Source organism: Cydia fagiglandana, chromosome 27 (genome assembly GCF_963556715.1).
Source record: "Cydia fagiglandana chromosome 27, ilCydFagi1.1, whole genome shotgun sequence".
Taxonomy (NCBI): Eukaryota; Metazoa; Arthropoda; class Insecta; order Lepidoptera; family Tortricidae; genus Cydia; species Cydia fagiglandana.
In genome coordinates, this window is record NC_085958.1 from 8,549,656 (window position 1) to 8,574,307 (window position 24,652).

The window sequence follows — 24,652 nt, forward strand, 5'->3', positions numbered from 1 at the left end:
CATATTTCCATATCGAATTTCATCTAAGTACGCGGTTTAAGCGTAAAGAGGTAACAGACAGGCAGCCAAACAGATTTAATATCTCATTTATAATATTAGTAGGAAGAGACCGCCCCTCCCCCCAATAAATAGCAGTTTAAAAGAACTCTTAAAACATTACGATAAACCGGGTGTGGCCTATAACATGAGCAAATAATTAAAACATAGATTGTACTCCTCAAACGGTGACACTTTTGTTCAACAACTTTAAAAAGTTATGAAGTATTTAGACTCCCTATTTTTCGTCATCATCATTCATCATTTGAGCCTATATACGACCAGAGATGTGACTTATTTGAAATACTTGTATTTAAAATGCAAATACAAAATGCAAAATACCTATTTTGTATTTTGTATTTAAATACCTTTTGAAGAAAACTATTTTGTATTTTATTTGAAATAGTTTTTGGGACCTATTTTCTATTTTCAAAATACAAAATACTTTATCATCATCATCTCAGCCATAAGACGTCCACTGCTGAACATAAGCCTCCCCCTTGGACCTCCATACGTGCCGGTTGGAAGCGACCCGCATCCAGCGTCTTCCGGCGACCTTAACAAGATCGTCTGTCCATCTTGTGGGTGGACGTCCTACGCTGCGCTTGCTAGTCCGTGGTCTCCACTCGAGCACTTTTCGACCCCATCGGCCATCTTCTCTGCGTGCAATGTGGCCTGCCCATTGCCACTTCAGCTTGCTAATCCGGTGGGCTATGTCGGTGACTTTAGTTCGTCTACGGATCTCCTCATTTCTGATTCGATCACGTAGAGAAACTCCGAGCATAGCCCTCTCCCTCTTTATAGTAGGTATACTTTATAGTAGGTAGGTAATGTAGGTAGGAGTTACAATCGCTTCTGATGTTACAATCCTGGCAACTCTATCATTCTTTTAACATGGAACTGTTGAATCTGTTTAGTAACGTCGCACATGACCACAAGCGTAGCGAGTGGTTAAAAAAGTGGAATCTTGAGTGTTGCGAGGGTTTCAAGGCACGAGAGGAGAACAAACTTTTCTGCCCTGGTGAAACATAAACGAGACGTTTTCATCACACTAACGAGAGGCATTATACTCGTACTAGCTGTAAAACATTACAAATTAATGCTTTAAAAGTTGGCCGTTAAAAACCATCATCCATACCTACATCCTACCGGTTAATATGAGCAAACAACTAGAAATTTGCACTTTAGATAGAGGATTGATTTCAAAGAATAAAGAGTCTTTTCAACTCGGAAATTCCGAGTAATACTTTTTAATTCAGACTAGGTATTTACTACTCAGAGTACCTTTTATCGCAAAGTATTTGTATTTTTAAAAAGTATTTTGAAAATACCTATTTCGTATTTTGTATTTAAATACAAATTCAAAAACTATTTTGTATTTTGCATTTGAAATAGTATTATCAAGGAAGTATTTGTATTTTGTATTTAAATACTTTTTATAAAGTATTTTTCACATCTCTGTATACGACCCACTGCTGAGCACAGGCCTCCTCTCATGCGCGTGAGGAGAAGAGGAGGAGGAGTGGAGGAGAGGATGCTATTTTTCATACACAATAAATATTATCTTCAATGGACGCCATCGCCACGCCATATCATTGTGCTTGTCAAGCCTTAAACAACAAAATTCGCGATACATTGCGTCCTTAAATTGTATTCAAAATCAAAGTACTTACAAGTTATTTTCAAAAGTCGCTGAACAAATGTAGATCAGTATGAGGAGTAGAGCCTATAGTTAAATTTTTTGCTCATATTACAGGCCACACCCGGTATGAAAACCCTTTTGTTAAATAAATTAGTTTAAGCCGCAAACCGCTTTATATTTGCGTTATGTCACAGAATAAATAATAGTACTAGATTACAGAGATACAGTCCAACCTGCAATAATAATATTATAACATTTTATGTTAGGTACTCTTAAGAGGCAACAGGAGTGGTCATTTCTCCATACAAAAGTACTCGACTGTTTCCTCCGTAAGTTTTGATGCTAGAGCAGTGATTTTCAACACGTATTAATATTGTCAACATCTGTGTCGGACCGTTTTGCTTTTTTTGATATTTTTGTTTTTTAATGCGCTAGAGCCCTTCAAAAATGGCCAAAATTGCCTCATTGACTATGCTGCAATGAGAGGCGTAGTATTCAAAACTGATATCAATTAGCCAATAAAGCAAAACGGTCCAACACAGATAATTTCATAAGAATTTGGATTTCCAAATTTGGTTACGATTGGTTAAGTTTTGAAGGAGGAAACAGTCGAGTACGAAACCTCGGTTATTGAGATTTTTACGCAGGATTTTTCGCCTTGTCCCTCGCACTAGTTTTAGGAGCCGCTTCCGTTAGCGAGACGGGTACTCGTATATTTACCTAAAATATTTAAAACTCAGCTCCTGTGTCGTCTTAAGCAGGCCACTGACGAGCCTTCCAAATGGATGCCGTTACAATGGATTCATCCAAATGGACGGCATCCTAATATTAAACATTGTACGTTTTTGACATTCACGGACCGATTTTGGATTGCAGCCACGCTATTTAGACTGTTGGAAGGCTCGTCAGTGGCCACCTTTAGAACGCCGCAAAAATATGTGACACGCTCTTATGGCTCTACAAATAAGATCGTGTCAGATATTTTTCCTGCCTTCGTTGTGTAACATATTATTGCAGGTGACTGTACAAATTTCGAGGATATGACAAGTTAAACGTAAAGTATTTAAATATTTAGTCGAAAAAACATATTATAGTGTAAGTGAATTTTTGTTAGACTATATTTAATGGTAACTGAGCGTTTTTAAAAATAAACGTAGGTACATTTCATATTAAATGTAAAATATTGACTTCTTGGGCTCATTTTACTCAAAATCATTTATTAGCACATTCACTCTTCATACATGAAAAAATGTGTCCCAAAATTTTCCCTTCCAGATCGTCACATTTTTGTATGAAAAGTTTTTTTATTTGTATGAACGTGACGCACTGGAAAAATATTTTTTCATACAAAATTTTGTGACACATTTTTTCATGTATGAGGCGTGAATGTACAAATGATTCTGAGTAAAATGAGCCCAAGATGTTAATATTTTGAAAACATTAAAGAAATGAAATTTTTTTTGGAAAACGCTCAACTGTGCACAGCATGTAGTCACAGTTAGGGATACCAGATACAAATTTAGAATGTCCTGACAAAATTCCTTATATTCGAATATTTTTCTTGACATTCATATTTTTGACGACGACGACGACCGGGGGGGTGGGGGGGGGAAGGGGGTCTGACCGTTAGCGATGGCCGATAGAGCCGATAGCCGCGTTTTATTAAATTTATTATTTGTATTAATGTAAGTAAATAAAAAGGTATTTTATAAAAAAAGTCTGTCGATTCAAAAATTCCTGACATTTTCATGTTCCGTCCCCATTCCTAACAAAAGGCCAAAATTCCTGACATGTCTGGAAAATTCCTGTCATCTGGCATCCTTAGTCACAGTCTATTAATTGTACGCCTTACAGCACAACATAGATGATACAACATTAATATTATAAGATCTGTACTTATGTACTATTCATACCTGTGTTGGACAAATATACGATTTTGTATTTGTATTTACAGAAGACTCACTCTCTAACAAAACGCGTCTGTTACGATCAGCACAGATATGGCAGCTAGGTGGCGACAGCGCCACGCGCGTCTTATGGCTTTCCCCAAAACTGGGGTGGAACGGATGTACTTTTAGCTACCTGTAGCAAAGCGACGAAATCGCGGAGTGAGCCACGCCTGCCAAAACTCGTCTATTACGACAGATATGACCGCTAGGTGGCGCAAGCGCGAGTAGGCGTCCGTCCCGTAGCGGGCCGCGGCAACAACAGATAATAATTGTAGTGCATAATTGTTTTCCATTGTATTTTGGCACTTGTCCCACCAAGAGCGAGTAAGCGATTAACTATCGGCGATTTTCTCGCCCAAGAAATGAACAAAAGATTACGATCCTGTGTTAGTAAAAGAGACACATATATTAATAGTTCATCGCTGGCTGTTCACACTGCCGTGCCGGCGAGAACGCTCGCAACGATCGCAACGCCGCGATAAGATAAAACTAGCTCAGCGGTACTCGCTCGGCGATGCTCGCTTCGTAGTTAGAATTCAAACTGCGAGACCAATCAGTCTGCGTGTTCGGCTACGCTGCACCGCCCGAGCCAGTGACGCGAGTAATAGCTCGTCGCACTCGAACACTCGCCTATAGCCGATCGACAAAACTATTGGAGCTAACACTCGCTTCTCGCCGCTCGCCCACTCGTTTCTAGTTTATCGTTCTACTCGCTTATCGCTCATCGTCGGCGGTGGGACAAGTGCCTTTCTAGGAAACGTTTGTATTTATCATGATACTTCAGTCGACGTCAGTACTTTTTGTGCCGAAACTGACTGAAATAGCTTGCTATTTGTATTAACGTCTGCCCTATTCGAACTTCAAGATATTCACAAGAGACGACACGTGCTAGATCCATTCTAGATACGTTATAGTTTAGATATCAACTAGTTATCTTATGCAGCGCAATTCGGGCAACCAATGTTACTTTTACGTTAGATAGCGTAAGATATCTATTAGATGTGAATTGGGTCTCTAAGTCATATCCTGAGGAAATCGTTCAAGAGTATCTCCAGAATCGCGCAAATGTTAAATTTGACAAGATCTTAAACATATCGTTATCGTATCTTGGTGATGTCTAAAAGATATCTAATAGAGGTAGAGAGGCTCGGTAAAGAGTACCATTTTGTACCATTTGGAGTTGAAACTCTAGATCCATGGGGTCCCAGCGCGCATAAGTTGTTCGCAGAAATCGCGAAGCGTCTGGTTGACGTAACTAGTGACCGAAGAGCTGGCGGCTACCTCGCACAACGTATCAGCATTGCGATACAGCGGGGAAATGCCGCCAGCATCCTTGGTACAATGCCTCAGGGGCCTATTTTAGATTTAAGCTACTTATTAATTTCGTTTAGTAGTGGTTCCGAATTGGGCCCCGTGTCTTGACGCGTGCTAGCTACCACGGTTTGTGAGATACAGCCTGGACGGACAGTGAAGTCTTAGTAATAGGGTCCTGTTTTTACGCTTTGGGTACTGAATCCTAAAAAAGGAAGAACTTGTTACCATTTTTCATACAAATTTTGGGTGTCAGTTTTGTGTATGAAAATGCGTCACAAAACAAACAATATGTTTTCATTTTAATAATGGTAGTCCTCGTGATTTTGAGTAAAAATAACCCAAAAGAGTTTCTCAAAAAAAAGTAAATGGTACTTACACTTTTCCCTGAAATGGTCCATTACATAAAAAACACAATTTTAAACTTTAGCGTGGGAATGTAGCCAGCCTTACGGGCACTATAGCCTCTAGCCGCCCAGGGACCTATAAAAAGGTCTCCTGTTCCATTCTAATTTGAACTTTGTGTTGACAAAATGAAATTTAATTTTGCTTGGCAAGGTTTGACGTATGGGCGGCTAGAGGATAGGGTGTATGGTTTAGTTTTTATTATAATATAAGTATTTAGTTTATTACAGTCAATTTTATTGTATTGCGTTGCGTGCCTTGCGTGCGACTTGCAATCCGGGGGTCGCGGGTTCAAACCCCGACTCGTACCAATGAGTTTTTCGGAACTTATGTACGAAATATCATTTGATATTTACCAGTCGCTTTCCGGTGAAGGAAAACATCGTGAGGAAACCGGACTCATCCCAATAAGGCCTAGTTTACACTCTGGGTTGGAAGGTCAGATGGCAGTCCCTTTCGTAAAAACTATTACCTTCGTCAATTCTTGGGATAAGCTGTCAAGCGGACCCCAGGCTCACAATAGCCGTGGCAAAATGCCGGGATAACGCGAGGAAGAAGAATCAATTCCATTGTACCTAGGTATAGGTAATGTATTTGTATAATAATTGTGATTAATATTTGTTTTTGTTTAGATTTTTTAAATCAAAAATACACCAAAAGCACTGGTGGGGGTTATTACAAGTTGTTTTAAAAGCAAGGCTGCCGCCGTCTGTGCCAGTGCACTCGCGCGAGTAGATCGGCCCGGTCGCTACTGGTCGCTAGTACTCGCTACTGTAGTATTTAGATAGTCCGCGGACTTTGAAATATTGCAGTGTTTGTGCACGTGAAACGGAAAAGGGAATTGGGGTAAGTGCAGTGTCCTAAAATTTAGGGAATAACCTTTTTTATTTTCTTATTTATTTATTCATTAAATATGTACAGCAAACTTTTCACTATATCTAATTGTACATTTTAATTGTGCGTTTAAAGACATAGTGTGCAGTAACAGCCCAAAAAGACCGGGGCCTGTGCTAGGGCTAGTTACAATATATGTGACACAAGTTTAGAGAGCGATCGGATTTTGGATAAATAATTTTCCTATACCTAATATAAAATTTACAAGTCAACGAAAAAAAGCTTAATTAAACATGCATTACTGGCAATTTTTTTGTAAGTACGTATATAACATACTATATAAGTACGTATATTATATGTAGGAAATTGTGTTTAAAGTTGGTAGTGTAAGGATATAATTATATTTTCAGGTTTAGAATATGTTCTATCAAAAAACTAACTTAAACTGTAAAAAAAAACTAAAAATTTGGACTAAATAAAACTAAAATATGTTTAATAAATTCTCTTTTTTGCGAAAGAGCATTTATATTGCTTTTCTTATATGTATATTTTTAGGTACTTATTAGTGTTGTTTAGGTAAAAGTCACACTATTATCTACACCCAAGTATACACATTTACAGGAACGCTAATAAAAAGTTTAATTGCTAATTTTGAAATTACTTTAGTTTCTGAAATCCAGTAATTACGAGTAAATCTCACTCGGGGGCAATTTTTGTTTAACCCTCGTGCTTTGAAACCCTCGCAACGCTCAAGATTCAATTTTGGAATAGTTCGCTTGCTCGGGTATCAATATTAGCACGAGCGGTTAAACAACAACTTTGCCCCCTTGTACAACAAATAACTATTTTTGCATTCCTCTCAATTTGTCCTTAATGTACAGCATGGCAAAAAGAGTAGAAATTAAAAAGTGGCAACATTGTAGTGTCGTCCCGTTTTCTTATACAGGGTGATTCAGGAGACGTGAGCAGGACTAACACTGCGCATTTCGTTAATTATAAGCAACTGTTTCGTATCAGTATTAGTGAGGTTAACGTTAATTTTCTAGTCATGTTGAAAAAAAAATTTATTAATTTATTTACGACATGCATGGTCGCCCTAAAGTTAGAATCCTAAACTACCGATATTCTGTGTCAAATTGAATGTCATCACGGTCTGGTTACTTTTGAAAACTCGTATCACACTCAAGTTTGACGTTTATTTTCTTCGTAATCAAAATGCTGTCATTACGGTTAAAGAGGTTTTATGTCTATTAATTAGGTCTTGTAGGGTGACCACGATTGTAGAGAATTAAATTTGCCCTCACCAAGAAGTTAAAAAGTAGGAAAAAGTGTGGTTGTTTCACCTAAATACGACGGTGATCGATCAATTATCAGTTACTGAATGTGCAGGATTATTCCTGCTCACGTCTCATGAATCACCCTGTATAAATTGGTTTGAAAGGGACGACACTACAGTGTTACCACTTTTTAATTTCTACTCTTTATTGCCAAGCTGTACAAATTACAAACTAAAATAAATATTATTATCACTACACCTAAAGGGGCCCACTGATTAACAGTCCGCCGGACGGTATCGGCCTGTCAGTTGTGCGGAACTGTCAAAATTTTGTTCTAACTGACAGGCCGATACCGTCCGGCGGACTGTTAATCAGTGGGCCCCTTTAGAAAACAAAGTCCCCCGCCGCGGATGTCTCTTTGTGTTTTTGTTCGCGATAAACTCAAAAACTACTGAACGAATTCTCATACGGAACCCTTCGTGCGCGAGTCCGACTCGCACTTGACCGGTTTGTTTGTATTTCGAACTGGGATTTCGTGGGTTTTCGGACTTGAATGAGGAGTTCTTCAACCAAATTATATGAAACCCTGATGAAAAAAAATCAAAAATTGAAAATCGCTAGGTAAGTAAGGCTCGATCACCAATCTCACCATACAAAGTTTTCGTATTTTTAAAAAGTTTTTACGAGTATTAGGTCGGCCTGTATGTAACTAACTATGTAATGGAATCTAAGGTAACTAATTTAACCATCTTCCAAGGATCGTAGCGTCATGAAAATTGGCAGCTGTATGTAGTTCTGATGACAATACAATAATATGGTACTGTCGAACTGATCTGATGATGGAGACAGGAGGTGGCCATAGGAACTCTCGACCTGTATGTAACTAACTATGTAATGGAATCTAAGGTAACTAATTTAACCATCTTCTTAGGATCGTAGAGTCATGAAAATTGGCAGCTGTATGTAGTTATGATGACAATACAATAATATGGTACTGTCGAACTGATCTGATGATGGAGACTGGAGGTGGCCATAGGAACGTCGACCTGTATGTAACTATGTAATTGAATCTAAGGTAACTAATTTAACCATCTTACTAGGATCGTAGCGTCATGAAAATTGACAGCTGTATGTAGTTATGATGACAATACAATAATATGGTACTGTCGAACTGGGGGCCGATTTTTGATTTCGATCGCTCGATTTTGTCATTCGAAAATCGGTGGAAAACGGCGAAATGCAAATTTTTGAAATACGAGCTATCGAAATTTGGAATCTAGTGGTATTGACCACTCGATTGAAATACTATTAGTAGAATTTAAATGCCTAGTGGTGGAGATATCATTTAACGAAATACACGAAATCGAGTGGTCGAATATCAAAAATTGGCCCCCTGATCTGATGATGGATACTGGAGGTGGCCATAGGAACTCTGTGATGAAACAACGCAACCTAATTGTGTTTGGGGTTTTTAGAATTGTCTCGATGAGTATTAGTTGCTTGTGGAAAAAAAGTACAGTCGGCGATAAAAGCTTGTACCAAAAATGATTTTTTTGCCAAAAACTTTTAAATTAGAACTTTGTTGTATTATTATACAACAAGTGTGACTTTCTTTTGTGTCAGAAAACGACGAAACAAAGGAAATCCTACCTTATGTAAGTAGTTTTATCAGGGTTCGAATTAGATTGAAACAGAGTGTACCTTATAATGCACATTGGGCGTTACGAGGTTCAAGAAGATAGAAAATAAATATTAATAAATAAATATTATAGGACATTTTTACACAAATGTACTAAGCCTCACGGTAAGCTCAAGAAGGCTTGCGATGTGGGTACTCAGACAACGATATATATAATATACAAATACTTACATACATAGAAAACAACCATGACTCAGGAACAAATGTTTGTATCATCATATTCATCATACAAATACCCTTACCGGGATTCGAACCCGGGACCATCGGCTTCATAGGCAGAGTCACTAAAGCCTATTTTTTTTTATTCCGTAGACTAAAATGACATTTCCTAGTATGAACATAAAATGTCATTTCATAGTATGAAATGTCATTTTAGTCTACGGAATAAATAATAGGCTTTACCCACTAGGCCAGACCGGTTGTCAATAAAAACACAAATTAAAACTTGAATTTAAAATGTTAATTTCTGTGCGTAATGCGTTTCCTGATTTGTTTTTGTTTAATTTATTCAACATTTAAATTATAAGTACTTAATTTTATGTATCGGACTCGCTGCGACCTCGGTTTTGAAGAGACTATGGTGACTGCTAACCTCCTAAGTCCCTGCGTACAGTTTTTTGTACATATTCCAAAATCTATTTTGAACTTTTATTGTGTAACTTAGGGTTCCAATTTCAAAAACAAAACAATTGCTTCTGGGTCTCAGGTGGCTATAGTTATTGGTTATTGGCCACTGCATAATTGGCCACGTCTTAACTCCACTAACACTTTCTGACATGCTTATACAATTTCACGAGAATCGGTACAGCAACCTGTAGAGGAGAACATCCGGGACATATTGATTGCCCGAGTCACAACGGAGACCTTTGCTAACGCTTCGGTCAATAACAGCAATGTCGCCACTGTCACAAAGCGAAGTCGAATACAGCCCTTGTCAGAATGTAAGATGCCGTAAAGTCGGTAACAATCACGTAACATCAACGCCAAGTGATCAGTACCCATCGGGGTCATTGTCAACAACCGATCTGCAAAAACACAAGCCAAAATCACCTTTATTCCACACACGTTAAGAGCCATCATTAATTTCAGCAACAGCAAAATTTACTTGGTCGTGTTTTGAAGGTGATAAAACACTTGCGGTTAATCAAGTGAAAGTTGAACGAAAATGAATCTTACACTGACATGTTAAGACACAACGTCTTGTTTTGCTAACGGTAAATGCATGTTTGTAACGATTTTAACGCCAAAAGGTTCTGGTTTGTGGTTTAATAGAATTTAAATCTTATGACAAGCGCATTAGGGTTGAATTTGGAAAAGTTAAAAGCGGGTAATTAAAAAGCTTAGTTTACATACAATGGTGCATTTTTCATTCATAATTGTAAACTGTTGTCAATGAAAAAAAAACTTGTTGGATCAATATTGTTTTAACTAGATGATGAACGGGAGTCATGGAAATCAGAGGGAGAGGCCTTTGCCTAGCAGTGGGACACTTCAACAGGCTAACTAAAAAAAAAAACCGGGCAAGTACGAGTCGGACTCGCGCACCAAGGGTTCCGTACCATAATGCAAAAAAAAACGGAAAAAATGCAAAAAAAAACGGGCAAGTGCGAGTTGGACTCGCGCACGAAGGGTTCCGTACCATAAAGGAAAAAAAAAACGGAAAAAAATGCAAAAAGAAAACGGTCACCCATCCAAGTACTGACCACGCCCGACGTTGCTTAACTTTGGTCAAAAATCACGTATGCTGTATGGGAGCCCCACTTAAATCTTTATTTTATTCTGTTTTTAGTATTTGTTGTTATAGCGGCAACAGAAATACATCATCTGTGAAAATTTCAACTGTCTAGCTATCACGGTTTGTGAGATACAGCCTGGTGACAGACAGACGGACGGACGGACGGACAGCGAAGTCTTACCCTTCCCCCCTTCCAGCGAAGTTTTACCCTTTGGGTACGGAACCCTAAAAACGGTCACCCATCCAAGTACTGACCACGGCCGACGTTGCTTAACTTTGGTCAAAAATCACGTTTGCTGTATGAGAGCCCCACTTAAATCTTTATTTTATTCTGTTATTAGTATTTGTTGTTATAGCGGCAACAGAAATACATCATCTGTGAAAATTTCAACTGTCTAGCTATCACGGTTCGTGAGATACAGCCTGGTGACAGACAGACGGACGGACGGACGGACGGACAGCGAAGTCTTAGTAATAGGGTCCCGTTTTACCCTTTGGGTACGGAACCTTAAAAAGATGAAGCAAAAGGGCAAAAAATTTTTTGATTAACTTGATAATTGTCCGACGATACAAAATCACGTTTGAATAGACATTTGTCTATTTAATAGTTTTGTCAAATAGTAGCATAATGCTGCACTGCTAGAGATGCCACGGATATTCGGCAACTATTCGGTATTAGGCCTATTCGGCCAATTTACCGAATAATCGGTATTCGGCCGAATGTAGCCTACTATTCGGCCGAATACCGAATATCAGTTGCACCAACCTAAAAAGAAAAATTATATAATAAAAATAACCAAAAACTAGGTAAGGTAAACGTACTAGTGCTACACATGCTAATGCCCAATAGATGACACCTTGCTGTCACCTCTATGGACAATGACTTAAGTTTCAAGATGACATGTACAGTCACCTGCAATAATATGTTACTCTTCGAAGGCCGCAAAAATATTTGACACGCTCTTATGGCTCTACAAATAAGATCGTGTCAGATATTTTTGCGGCCTTCGTTGTGTAACATATTATTGCAGGTGACTGTACCGGGACCGCGTCGAGCACCAGTACGTTTACGTATAAGTATTTAATATTTAAAATGTATTCTTTTTTGAGCATTTGTTGATTACAATTTTATATTTTATTTTTATCATGGTTCTGATTTGATTGACTGTAACTAGGTACATTAATTAATTCTGTTCACCAAAAAGTATAATATGTACTTAATACATATATCTTAGCAAATGTTATGCTTTGTTGGCGAATAGTTTCCATGATAATTGTTACTCAAAATGTTCGCATCTCATGCCGAATATTCATCCACCGAATGGGCCCGAATATTCGGCGCTTCGGCCGAGTGAGGCACCGAATATTCGGTATTCGGCCAAAACCACTATTCGGGGCATCCCTACAAATCAAATAGTCGTCACATTTTTAACAAGCTTTTATTAGGTCGACCTGTATGTAACTAACTATGTAATGGAATCTAAGGTAACTAATTTAACCATCTTCCAAGGATCGTAGCGTCATGAAAATTGGCAGCTGTACGTAGTTCTGATGACAATACAATAATATGGTACTGTCGAACTGATCTGATGATGGAGACAGGAGGTGGCCATAGGAACTCTGTGATGAAACAACGCAACGTAAATGTGTTAGGGGTTTTTAGAATTGTCTCGATGAGTATTAGTTGTCTGTCGGAAGAAAAGTACAGTCAGCGATAAAAGCTTGTAGCAAAAATTAAATTTTTGCCAAAAACTTATTGATAAACTAGTAACCTTCAATTAATGCCAGAACAATTAGTTATAACATAAATTATACAGTATCATTCTCGATGTTTTTTGCACGTTTTTAATTTATTCATGTCTTGAATTCATGTTTATTTACAGGCACAGATACCTCAAATGTCAAAGGTACTCAAAATGTATTTATAACTATAATCCGGTATCAACAATAAAAAAAAGCGGCCAAGTGCGAGTCGGACTCGCCCATGAAGGGTTCCGTAGCAGCAAGTAACATAATAAAATTGCGATTTAAGATTTATGACGTATTAAAAAAACTACTTACTAGATCTCGTTTAAACCAATTTTCGGTGGAAATTTGCATGGTGATGTACAGTCAAGGAATTTAAATTCCGACCCATTTCGTACTTTGTCACAGTGACAACCGTATGAGGTCTCTAGCGGCTTTCATATTGATTGTCACTGTGACAAAGTACGAAATGGGTCGGAATTTAAATTCCTTGACTGTACATCATACATATTTTTTTAATTTTATTTTAGAAGTTACAGGGGGGGGACACATTTTACCACTTTGGAAGTGTCTCTCGCGCAAACTATTCAGTTTAGAAAAAAATTATATTAGAAGCCTCAATATCATTTTTGAAGACCTATCCTATCACGTATGGGTTTGACGAAAAAAAAAATTTTTGTGTTTCAGTGCTAAGTATGGGGAACCCCCAAAATTTATTGTTTTTTTTTCTATTTTTGTATGACAATAGTTTCGGAAAAAAGTGGCTGTGACATACACGGACAGACGGACAGACGGACAGACATGACGAATCTATAAGGGTTCCGTTTTTTGCCATTTGGCTACGAAACCCTAAAAAGGTGATTTTTTTGATACAATAAGTTGCTAAGCGGGCGAGTTGTTAAAATGCGGCCAATTGCGAGTCACTCTCGCACGAAGGGTTACGTATACCAACGCAAAAAAACAGTAAAAAAATCAGGTTGTACGAACGATTAAACAACAACTTTGCCCCCTTGTAAAACAAATAACTATTTTGTGTGCAGATATATTTTTAGTTTTAGTTATTTTAATTGTAGTTAGTTTTAGTTTTGTATTACTGTTTGTCCTTTAGTAATTTATAATGATTTTATATTATCAGAAATATGACTTTTTCCGTCATGTTTTATTACCTAACCTTAGGGCGCGCCTTAAGTAAATCTTTTTGCTGCAGCCTGGCGCCTATTTAGGTTAGCGTACACCCAATTACAATAAAAACGACTTATTTTGCCAGTTAATTCTGTACAAAAGTAACCCATTTTCACACTCCTGAGTGCATAGTAAATCCTACTTCACGTTCGCCGCGCCTTGTTACATTACAAGTTACAACACTTAGCCTTGGGGGTATGTCACTTGAATTTAAGATAATCTAGTAAAGTACCTAACCTAGTATATGGAGCACGGATAAAGTTAGAATAGCATAATATCACTATCACTACAGCTTATACCGGGTGTGGCCTGTAATATGAGCAAAAAATTAAACTGTAGGCTGCAGAGATGTGACTTATTTGAAATACTTGTATTTAAAATGCAAATACAAAATGCAAAATGCCTATTTTGTATTTTGTATTTAAATACCTTTTGAAGAAAACTATTTTGTATTTTATTTGAAATAGTTTTTGGGACCTATTTTCTATTTTCAAAATACAAAATACTTTATAGTACGTAGTTAATTAATGTAGGTAGGAGTTACAATCTCTTCTGATGTTACAATCCTGGCAACTCTCTCATTCTTTTAACATGGAACTGTTAAATGGAACTGTTGTCTGTTTAGTAACGTCGCACATGACCACAAGCGAATCTTGAGTGTTGCGAGGGTTTCAAGGCACGAGAGGAGAACAAACTTTTCTGCCCTGATGAAACACAAACGAGACGTTTTCATCACACTAACGAGAGGCATTATACTAGCTGTAAAACATTACAAATTAATGCTTTAAAAGTTGGCCGTTAAAAACCATCATCCATATTCCATACCTACATCCTACCGGTTAATATGACCAAACAACTAGAAATGCACTTTAGATAGAGGATTGATTTCAAAGAATAAAAAGTCTTTTCAACTCGGAAATTCCGAGTAATACTTTTTAATTCAGACTAGGTATTCACTACTCAGAGTACCTTTTATCGCAAAGTATTTGTATTTTTAAAAAGTATTTTGAAAATACCTATTTCGTATTTTGTATTTAAATACAAATTCAAAAACTATTTTGTATTTTGCATTTGAAATAGTATTATCAAGGAAGTATTTGTATTTTGTATTTAAATACTTTTTATAAAGTATTTTTCACATCTCTGGTAGGCTGTACTCCTCATACTGACCAACATTTGTTCAGCGACTTTTAAAAATAACTTATGGTTTGATTTTTAATACACTGTAAAGTTTATTCTAAGACACAATGTATTGGGAATTTTGTTATGTTTAAGGCGTGACAAGCAACGTCAATCACAATGATATGGCGTGGCGATAGCGTCCATTGAAGATAATATTTATTTTGTATGAAAAATAGGGAGTCTAAATACAATACAATACAATATAAAAAATACTCTTTATTGCACACCTCAATAAAAGAAGACAATACAAAAGAAAACAGAAATACAAGCAGAGGTAAACAACAGGCGGTCTTATCGCTAAAAAGCGATCTCTTCCAGACAACCTTTGGGCAGCGGAAATACTTCATAATTTTTAAAAGTTGTTGTACAAAAGTGTCACCGTTTGAGGAGTAAAATCTATGTTTTAATTATTTGCTCGTGTTACAGGCCACACCCGGTATATGTGGGGTAATTTTTGAGCTCTAATCAGAGTTCCATAGCTATTCTGTTTTTGCGTATCTTAAATGGTCGACGTACAAAAATGTTTTAAGTGGTGCGCTCCAAAACCTTTCAGCATTGACCTATGTACTGCCATCGTAAACTGACAAGTTAGATTGGTACTTTGACGTAATTACATATGTCATAAAATACATGGGATTATAATCTGAGCATAATTAGTCTATTTAAATAAAGTGGCAGCATGATGGCAAATTAAAGTGTTATAAGGCCAAAATTTGAATAAATACGTTCACATGAAGGAGTGAATCAAGCAGGTGGCCAATGGCCATCTGTTCTCTTTTAAGACGTAAGTAGTGTATTAAAGTAGGTAATTAATTTAATGAATAATTATTAGCTGCCTACATGAAGTTAGTTATTTATGTAAAACAATATGTTTTTATCGGCCTCCGTAGCCTAGTCAGTAGTTACCCTGCCTGCAGGGCTCGAATCCTGGCAAGGGCATTTTTTTATCACGAATATTTCTTCTTGATTGACAAACAAGCATACGTACCGATGATGGCTGATAAATCCCTACATTATACCGGGTGTGGCCTATAACATGAGCAAATAATTAAAACATAGATTGTACTCCTCAAACGGTGACACTTTTGTTCAACAACTTTTAAAAATTATGAAGTATTTAGACTTTCATACAAAATAAATATTATCTTCAATGGACGCCATCGCCACGCCATATCATTGTGATTGACGTTGCTTGTCAAGCCTTAAACATAACAAAATTCGCAATATATTGCATCTTTGAATAACCTTTAAAGTGTATTAAAAATCAAACTACAAGTTATTTTCAAAAGTCCCTGAAGAAATGTTGATCAGTATGAGGAGTACAGCCTACAGTAAAATTTTTTGCTCATATTACAGGCCACACCCGGTATAATGTTATAAATGCGAAAGTAACACAGTGTGTTAACACAGACCGACAGACAGACCGTAACCCGCTTCACGCTTAAACCGCTGAACCAATTTACATGAAATTTGGTATGGAGATAGTTTGAGACCCGGGGTAGGACATAGGACAGTTTTTATTAATCATCATCATCACTTCGTTTCATCATAAATTAATATCTAAACGAATATCCCTTTGTTACAGATCGAAACGCACAAAAATCAATGCACTAAAAGCAAGATGGCGCCACAAGAGCGAACTTCGTGCTGCGAGGACGATTCCCGCCAAAACCACGGCATAGACAACCTGTCAAACATAGACTTGGGCTTCGTGAACAAGGGCTACCAACCTGACAGCGATAAACCCACAGAGAATGTTGCCAGCCCGAAAAAAGAGAAAAAGGCAACGGATTTCGATGATTTACTGCCATACGTGGGGGAATTCGGATTGTATCAGAAGATATTGTTTTTACTGATGATACCATTCGCGTTTTTCGTGGCGTTTGTGTATTTCTCGCAAATTTTTATGACGCTCGTGCCGGAGCAGCATTGGTGCTGGGTGCCAGAGCTGGCGAACCTGACTGTGGAGGAGAGGTGAGTTCTCTTTTTTCTTTTTTTTAATGACTTTCCCCTCTTGTGTGTATTGGCAGGAGGGATTTTGCCAATGACGACGTTTTAAGACGTACCACGCACGATAAGAATGCTCGGTGAATAATTTTGATTGGGTGAGAGTTCTCTTTTCTTTGACTAGAAATGGAATTGAGGTCAATCTCCAATTTAATCATCAATTTTAGATTTATGGTTACATTTGAGCCGTTTTTTAAAGAGATTAATGCATATTTAGCTATGTACACTTAGCCCCATTCGCACGGGAGCTTTTTCAACGCGCGTTAAAAAAGCGTTTGAATGACACAGATGGATAACCATGTATGTATTCACACGACAGCGGTGACGCTTTTTATCAAGGGTTGTTGGATTTTCGACTTTGAGCCTTGGTCTTTAAGTCGAATTTATAGTGTAGACAGATTCAAGCGCTTTTTTAACGCGCGTTGAAAGAGCTGTCTCATCGAATGCGAATGGAGGCTCATCAATAAGCTACTACATATATGGTTGGTTATCAAGTAAAAAAAATCATGACAAGTGACGTCGGGCCAAACAAAAGCCCTGTCCAATCTGATTAAACTGTCCGATCAAATCAGGCCGTGCGGACGCAAAAGCAACTGCCGTCGATTATTTTTTTAACTGCGTTAAAAAAGCGCTTGAATCTGTCTACACTATAAATTCGACTCAAAGACCAAGGCTCAAAGTCGAAAATCCAACCACCCTTGATAAAAAGCGTCACCGCTGTCGTGTGAATACATACATGGTTATCCGTCTGTGTCATTCAAACGCTTTTTTAACGCGCGTTGTAAAAGCTCCCGTGCGAATGGGGGCTAAGTGTACATAGCCAAATATGCATTAATCTCTTTAAAAAAAGTAACGGAGTGTATTTATGACTCACTCAAAATGTAGACATTATGTTATCGCTTAAAACAGTTAAAACATGAAGGCCATTGATACCTACACTACACGTCATATCCGCGTTACAATTAACTTCCTATAACTTAAGTATTTTAAAATGGAGCATGGATAGAATGGCAAATATAGCCTAGCCAAGTCTAGCGAGCAAATTTGTTAGTAGAAAAAAAAACCGGGCAAGTGCGAGTCGGACTCGCGCACGAAGGGTTCCGTACCATAATGCAAAAATAAAAAATAAATAAAAAAAAGCAAAAAGAAAACGGTCACCCATCCAAGTACTGACCCCTCCCGACGTTGCTTAACTTTGGTCAAAAATCACGTTTGTTGTATGGGAGCCCCATTTAAATCTTTATTTTATTCTGTTTTTAGTATTTGTTGTTATAGCGGCAACAGAAATACATCATCTGTGAAAATTTCAACTGTCTATCACGGTTCGTGAGAAGCCTGGTGACAGACGGACGGACGGACGGACGGACGGACAGCGAAGTCTGTAATAGGGTCCCGTTTTACCCTTTGGGTACGGAACCCTAAAAATGTGCCAAAAATATTTTTTTTAATTTAATGTTCCGATTTCATGAGAACATTCTCTTGCAAGTTTCCCCTAAGAAAATTCCCGTTCAGATTTACAAGAAGATTTGGCAAAAACCGTGCAGAAATACCAAAATAGAATTCATGGTAAATTAGCAATTTTTAAAAACTCTCTTTGGCAGGCATATTGCTAATGTTACCTGTGTTTTAAAATATATTATTTCACACCGGGCACGAATTAAAGCACCAGATAATTATTAGAAATTTTAGAAAAATATAGGTAGCAGTTATTTTTAAACGCAATTTCTATTGAATAAATCGGAAAGAAAGATAATAATTAAAAATTAAAAAACACGACTGCGAAAAAGCGAACTGAAAGGACAAAAATAATTTTTAGTTGTGTTAGTTACTCAACTTAATGAATGTAAATTAGAATATAAGTGTTCAGTGAAGGTTATAAACAGCAAACGCAAAAGTTTAATGCTCATTTAGGATCGTGACTGTACCTGTGCATTTTATTTCAATTGCAGTCGGGGACCTTGATGTATTGACATTTTCCCATTTAAAAGGTCCCCGACTGCAATCGAAATAAAATACACTGGTACAGTCACGATCCTAAATGAGCATTAAACTTTTGCGTTTGCTGTTTCTAACCTTCACTGAACACTTATATTCTAATTTACATTCATTAAGTTGAGTAACTAACACAACTAAAAATTATTTTTGTCCTTTCAGTTCGCTTTTTCGCAGTCGTGTTTTTTAATTTTTAATTAATTTATTTTATTATATACTTTTTAGATTTTTGAACCAACCATATTTTTTATGATTTAAGGCAATTTAGTTGGACCTTTCATCATGTTGATCCTCGATATGTTAGCATAAAACATGCTTAAAAAGCTAACGGTTTTAGTATGATAGCTTTGGTAAGCGTACAGCATGTCATGTACTTACGTCGGGGTACGCCTGACTCTTTTAGTATGAGGGCGCCGAAGGTGCCCGGCTTTGGAACGCGTACAGCGCACCACGTACGTCGGGCTACGCCCGATGCTTTGAGTATGAGGGCGCCGAAGGCGCCCGGATTTGGTAAGCGTACAGCGTGTTACGTACGAGGCACCCGGCTTCTGAACGCGTACAGCGCACCACGTACGTCGGGCTACGCCCGACGCTTTGGATATGAGGGCGCCGAAGGCACCCGGAATTAGTAAGCGTATAGCGTGTCACGTACGTCGGGCTACGCTCTACACTTTTAGTATGAAAAAGTCGAAGTCGCCTGGGTTAGGACCGCGCGCAGCGCGCCACGTACGTCGGGCTACGCCCGACGCTTTGAGTATAACAAAGTCGGCGTCGCCCAGCTTTGGAACGCGTACAGCGCGAACGTACGTCGGGCTAGGCCCGACACTTTTAATATGAGAAAGTCGAAGTCGCCCAGCTTTGGAACGCGTGTAGGGCGCCACATACGTCGGGCTACGCCCGACACTTTTAGTACGGCTTTGGAAAACGTACACCGCACCACGTACGTCGGGCTATGCCCAAGGCTTTGAGTATGTGGGCGCCGAAGGCGCCCGGATTTGGTAAGCGTCAGCGTGTCACGTACGTCGGGCTACGCCCGACACCTTTAGTATGAGGGCGCCGTTCGGCGCCCGGCTTTGGAACGCGTCCAGCGCACCACGTACGTCGGGCTACGCCCGACGCTTTGAGTAGGTATGAGGGCGGATTTGGTAAGCGTACAGCGTGTCACGTATTACGACACTCTTAGTATGAGAAAGTCGAAGTCGCCCAGCTTTGGAACGCGTACAGCGTGCACGTATGTCGGCCTACGCCCGACGCTAATATAATTATATTATTTTATGGTCAGCGGTCAAACTCCTTCCTTTTATAATAAGTATCCCATTTAATAATAATATTTGGTTTTATGAGATTATCTTCTCTTAACATATTTTGTCATTTCTTAATTTCTCAAAATTAAACTTAAACCCACATGTTGCATATATATTATCAATCGGCATTCAAAGCCCTTCATTTTGATACCCCACTCGATAGGTTTGCACGATATTTTTTTCTAAAGGTTGCGTTATATCGCGTATTAAGTCCGCCATATTGTTTTTATAATGACTTCACATAGCCTATGTCACCCGGGATAACGTAAGGATTCTAATGATGTATCATACATCTAAATCGGTTAAGGCATTCAGAAGTTAAGGTGGAATAAAGAAACTCACATAAATAAATATGTATACACATACAAACATGAACGCTGAAAACAATACACTCTTTTTGTTTGGGCAGTCGTGTAAAAAGTAGGTGAGTTGACCGTGACGCGAGGTGACGTCACTATATTAGTTTTCATATAAATTCCATATTAGCAAATCGTTTTGACAGTTCTAAAAAAGAAACTGATTTTACTGTTAGCCTATTGAGACCATTCAGCCTCTATTGGAGTAATTTATTAAAACTAAATAAACATGATAAAACTTAATAGAGTAATTTTATTAATACAAAAAATTATGCAGATATACCCATAAATACGTCAACAGCTGTCGGAAGCTGTCATGTATTGGTTTTTCTGGCGTATAATGAATGAGGCATCTAATCATGTTAGACAAGTGCGAGTTGGTGTATTATAATATTTATAATGTTGCAAAAAAGAATACTACGAGCTCATTTATCAAGTTTGAAACTCTGAATGTTTTTTACAGTACCTACAGTATTGGTCCTAGCGAATGAATAATCTTTTTAGGGTTCCGTACCCAAAGGGTAAAACGGGACCCTATTACTAAGACTTCGCTGTCCGTCCGTCCGTCTGTCACCAGGCTGTATCTCACGAACCGCGATAGCTAGACAGTTGAAATTTTCACAGATGATGTATTTCTGTTGCCGCTATAACAACAAATAGTAAAAACAGAATAAAATAAAGATTTAAATGGGGCTCCCATACAACAATCATGATTTTTGACCAAAGTTAAGCAACGTCGGGCGGGGTCAGTACTTGGATGGGTGACCGTTTTCTTTTTGCTTTTTTTTGTTTTTGTTTTTGCATTATGGTACGGAACCCTTCGTGCGCGAGTCCGACTCGCACTTGCCCGGTTTTTTGTAAGAAATTGTATGTAAATTATTATTCTTGAATTAAAACATTTTTTGCTGTGGCCATCGTTTACGAGTTATTTACGAATGACTAAAGAATTAAACTGGCAAAAAATCAAACTGGCCCCCATAAGGGGGTGGCCTATGTACAGCAGTGGACGTCTTATGGCTGAGATGATGATGATGATGACTAAATAATTCTCCCTTTAATATCTTCTTTAATATTGATCCTAGCGAAAAAAAGTAGTGCGCAGGTATTTTATAAGAAATCTTATTTAACGTTAAAGATATTATTTTGCTGTGGGGTACCGTTTACGAGATAACGAAAAAAAAACGATCTTAAAACAAATTATAAGTGACTTTCCCACCTTAATATACAGTGGAACCTGGATAATTGCAATCTCAAGGGACCGGCCAGTTTTTGTCAATTAACCAGGTTTTTCATTTAAGCAGGTCGTGTCAATTAACGAGGTTCAAAAAATCGTTAGGTATATCAATTATAGAGGTTTTCATTAATAGAGGTTGCGTTCTGACAAATTTCTTTTACGGAGGTGCAAATAACCATTTAAAGTAGATTTACACGCTTACGTTCTGGGTTTCTGGTCTGTATATTGCTTCTGTCTATACTTGCACTTTTACACTACATTAGTTACCACTTTATTTCCTTATCATTTGGGTTTAAAAAATCCCTTGAATTGTAGAACAAAGTTTTATTAGAATGTAAAGAGCATAATTTGTTTTTTATTGATGAAAACTATTTCACCTACTACAGGCTGTGATAGATACCCAATAAATAACTTAAATTATGGATGGAGATATAAATAAAATGATCATTGCTATTAAAATATTGTTTCTGCTGTCTACAACTAGGTACATTATTTCAATTACAGAGGTAATAAGTAAGACTCGTTTCAATAATAGAGGTAAAAACAAGAGCAAGAATAACGGATTTTTTTAGCACAGTGTCAATTATAGAGGTCTTAAGTTGCAATGTGGTCAATTACAGAGGCAAAATTACGAAAAGCACTAAAATTTAAATTTCAATTATAGAGGTTCTAAAATTTCAATTATAGAGGCCTTTTGGTCTCAAGGGACTGGGACCGGACTTTTGGTTGCAATTATTGAGGTTTTCCATTTATGCAGGTGCCAATTAACCAGGTTTCACTGTATTTTGAAATATTGATCCTAGCGAAAAAAGTATTTTGTAGAACATTTTATGTAGATTACTTATGTAATACAACATTTTTTGCTAAGGGTCACGGTTTAAGAGTTATGCACGAAAAACTATAATAAGGGATCTTATAAAACCCCCCCTACCCGTTATCTTCACCCCCACCCCCGGTACTTTTAGTATCTTGTTTAATACACCATTCCCTACAACCATGCCAAAATTGGCTTTTTACTCGAGTTAAGTATTTCCACCGATTGGCATTGTTTGGTGTTCGTTTGGTCAGAGATATATATAACTCCGTATAAGATAAATAAATTCTAAGAAAAAAACGTGCCTCGGAAATCAAGAAAAAGTCATTCTCGAATAGATGGCGCAATTACCTTTGGCCTATTCTCGGCTAGATGGCGTTGACGACACCGTTTGATATTTAACATTTTTAACACATATCAGTGAAAGAATATGGGTCAGTATGGAACAATAAAAAATAAAAATCATTTATCCGTAAACATATTTTGATTAATTTATACATTTTCAACTTTATTTTAAGTTTTAATCGTGTGTCGATAGATGCCAGTAAATGTACCGTGACTACAAAATTTACTTTGGCAATAAACAATACAATAAACAATACCAATAGCCCTCTATACTATCTCTACATTCTCTACATTACCTCTTAGGTGTATTCGGGTAATACCGAATGTCGGATAATTCCGAAAATCAGATGAAAATCACCCTAAATTCCATCATGATAAAAGTCTCTTTTCGGAATTACCCGATAGTTTTCGACATTCGGAATTACCCGAGTAAACCTTATATTCCCTTTGGTTTGGTGTACCTACTATACTTAGCTTATAGCAACGTCCAGAACTTTTCTTACCTACTTAAAAAACGTTTATTCTTAGTACAGTCCGTCTCTAACGTTTTTTTCGCACACCTCGGATGTCCGGAGGCGATACATACTTAAATCTAAAACGTCTTAACGCGCTTCAAGACTCAATACAAATCCTACATTTTAGTACTAAACCTTGACGGCGTCAATTGCTTCCAAAAACTCATATCTTAGTAGGAATATTATAGTTTGATACGACGTTTTAAAAGATTTCGGCAACAAACCATGACGGCGTCAATTACTTCGAAAAACTCATATCTCAGTACGAATGTTATAGTTTGATACGACGTTTTAAAAGAAAATGCAGTTGGCCGCGGTGACCGGCGAAGCATTAAGGCCGAGTATTATTGCGAGTGCGAACATTAACCAGTGTATCCTGAACTTTAAGTTGGTATTAAGTGTAAGGGATAGATGGGTCTAGTTATGTTGGTAGTTAGTTAGGAATGAAGTTGGAATGTAGCCTAGGGAGGTCAGTTACGAAATGTTAAATAATAGTTGATTGTTACAAGTGTTAACGTAATGTTTTGACTGAATACTATATGTAGAGACCAACACAAATCTGCAACTTCGATAGCACACGCAGTGCAAGTGTTATTTATATTTATACGTCATAATTTCATTGAAGTTTGATGTTTAAAATAACACTTGCACTCCGTTTGCTGTCAAATTCGTTGCAGACTTGTCTTGGTTTAACTCTAGAAGAGACTAAGCAGGCGGTAACTTCATCAAGAAAAGAGCGTACTCCCATCTTAAAGGCCGGGAACGCGCTTGCAACCCTTCTGGTATTGCGGGTGTCCATGACAAAAAACAAAATTTTGACATTTCCGAACAACTGACAGGTCGATACCATCCGGCGGACTGTTAAGCTGGAAACAGATTATCGGACGCGGCTGACGGGCGCGACATAAAAGTGTGCACAGTGTTCGGGACGTGGCTTGCGGACGCGCAACAACGCTTAGTCCGCAAAGAACTGTAGACGAAGAAACATCCATTTTTGTAATCCCTTAATTTGAGATTAAGTAATTCCTTGTTGCGAACACACTCGATAATTCTTTCCTCCATTTTTACCGTACGCACGTCCAAGCTG

The 24,652-nt window shown here is 37.8% G+C and overlaps 1 protein-coding gene across 1 annotated transcript in view; it reads left to right on the forward strand.

Annotated features, from left to right (window-relative positions):
- The first annotated feature begins 6,073 nt into the window (after positions 1 to 6,073).
- The window catches only part of LOC134677917 (organic cation transporter protein-like), a 64,172-nt gene continuing 45,593 nt past the window's right edge, over positions 6,074 to 24,652 (forward strand). Inside the window, exons 1-2 of the mRNA XM_063536363.1 lie at positions 6,074 to 6,189; positions 16,584 to 16,972. Coding sequence (XP_063392433.1) covers positions 16,620 to 16,972 — 353 coding nt within the window. The 5' untranslated portion in view covers positions 6,074 to 6,189; positions 16,584 to 16,619. The remainder of the gene's footprint in view (positions 6,190 to 16,583; positions 16,973 to 24,652) is intronic.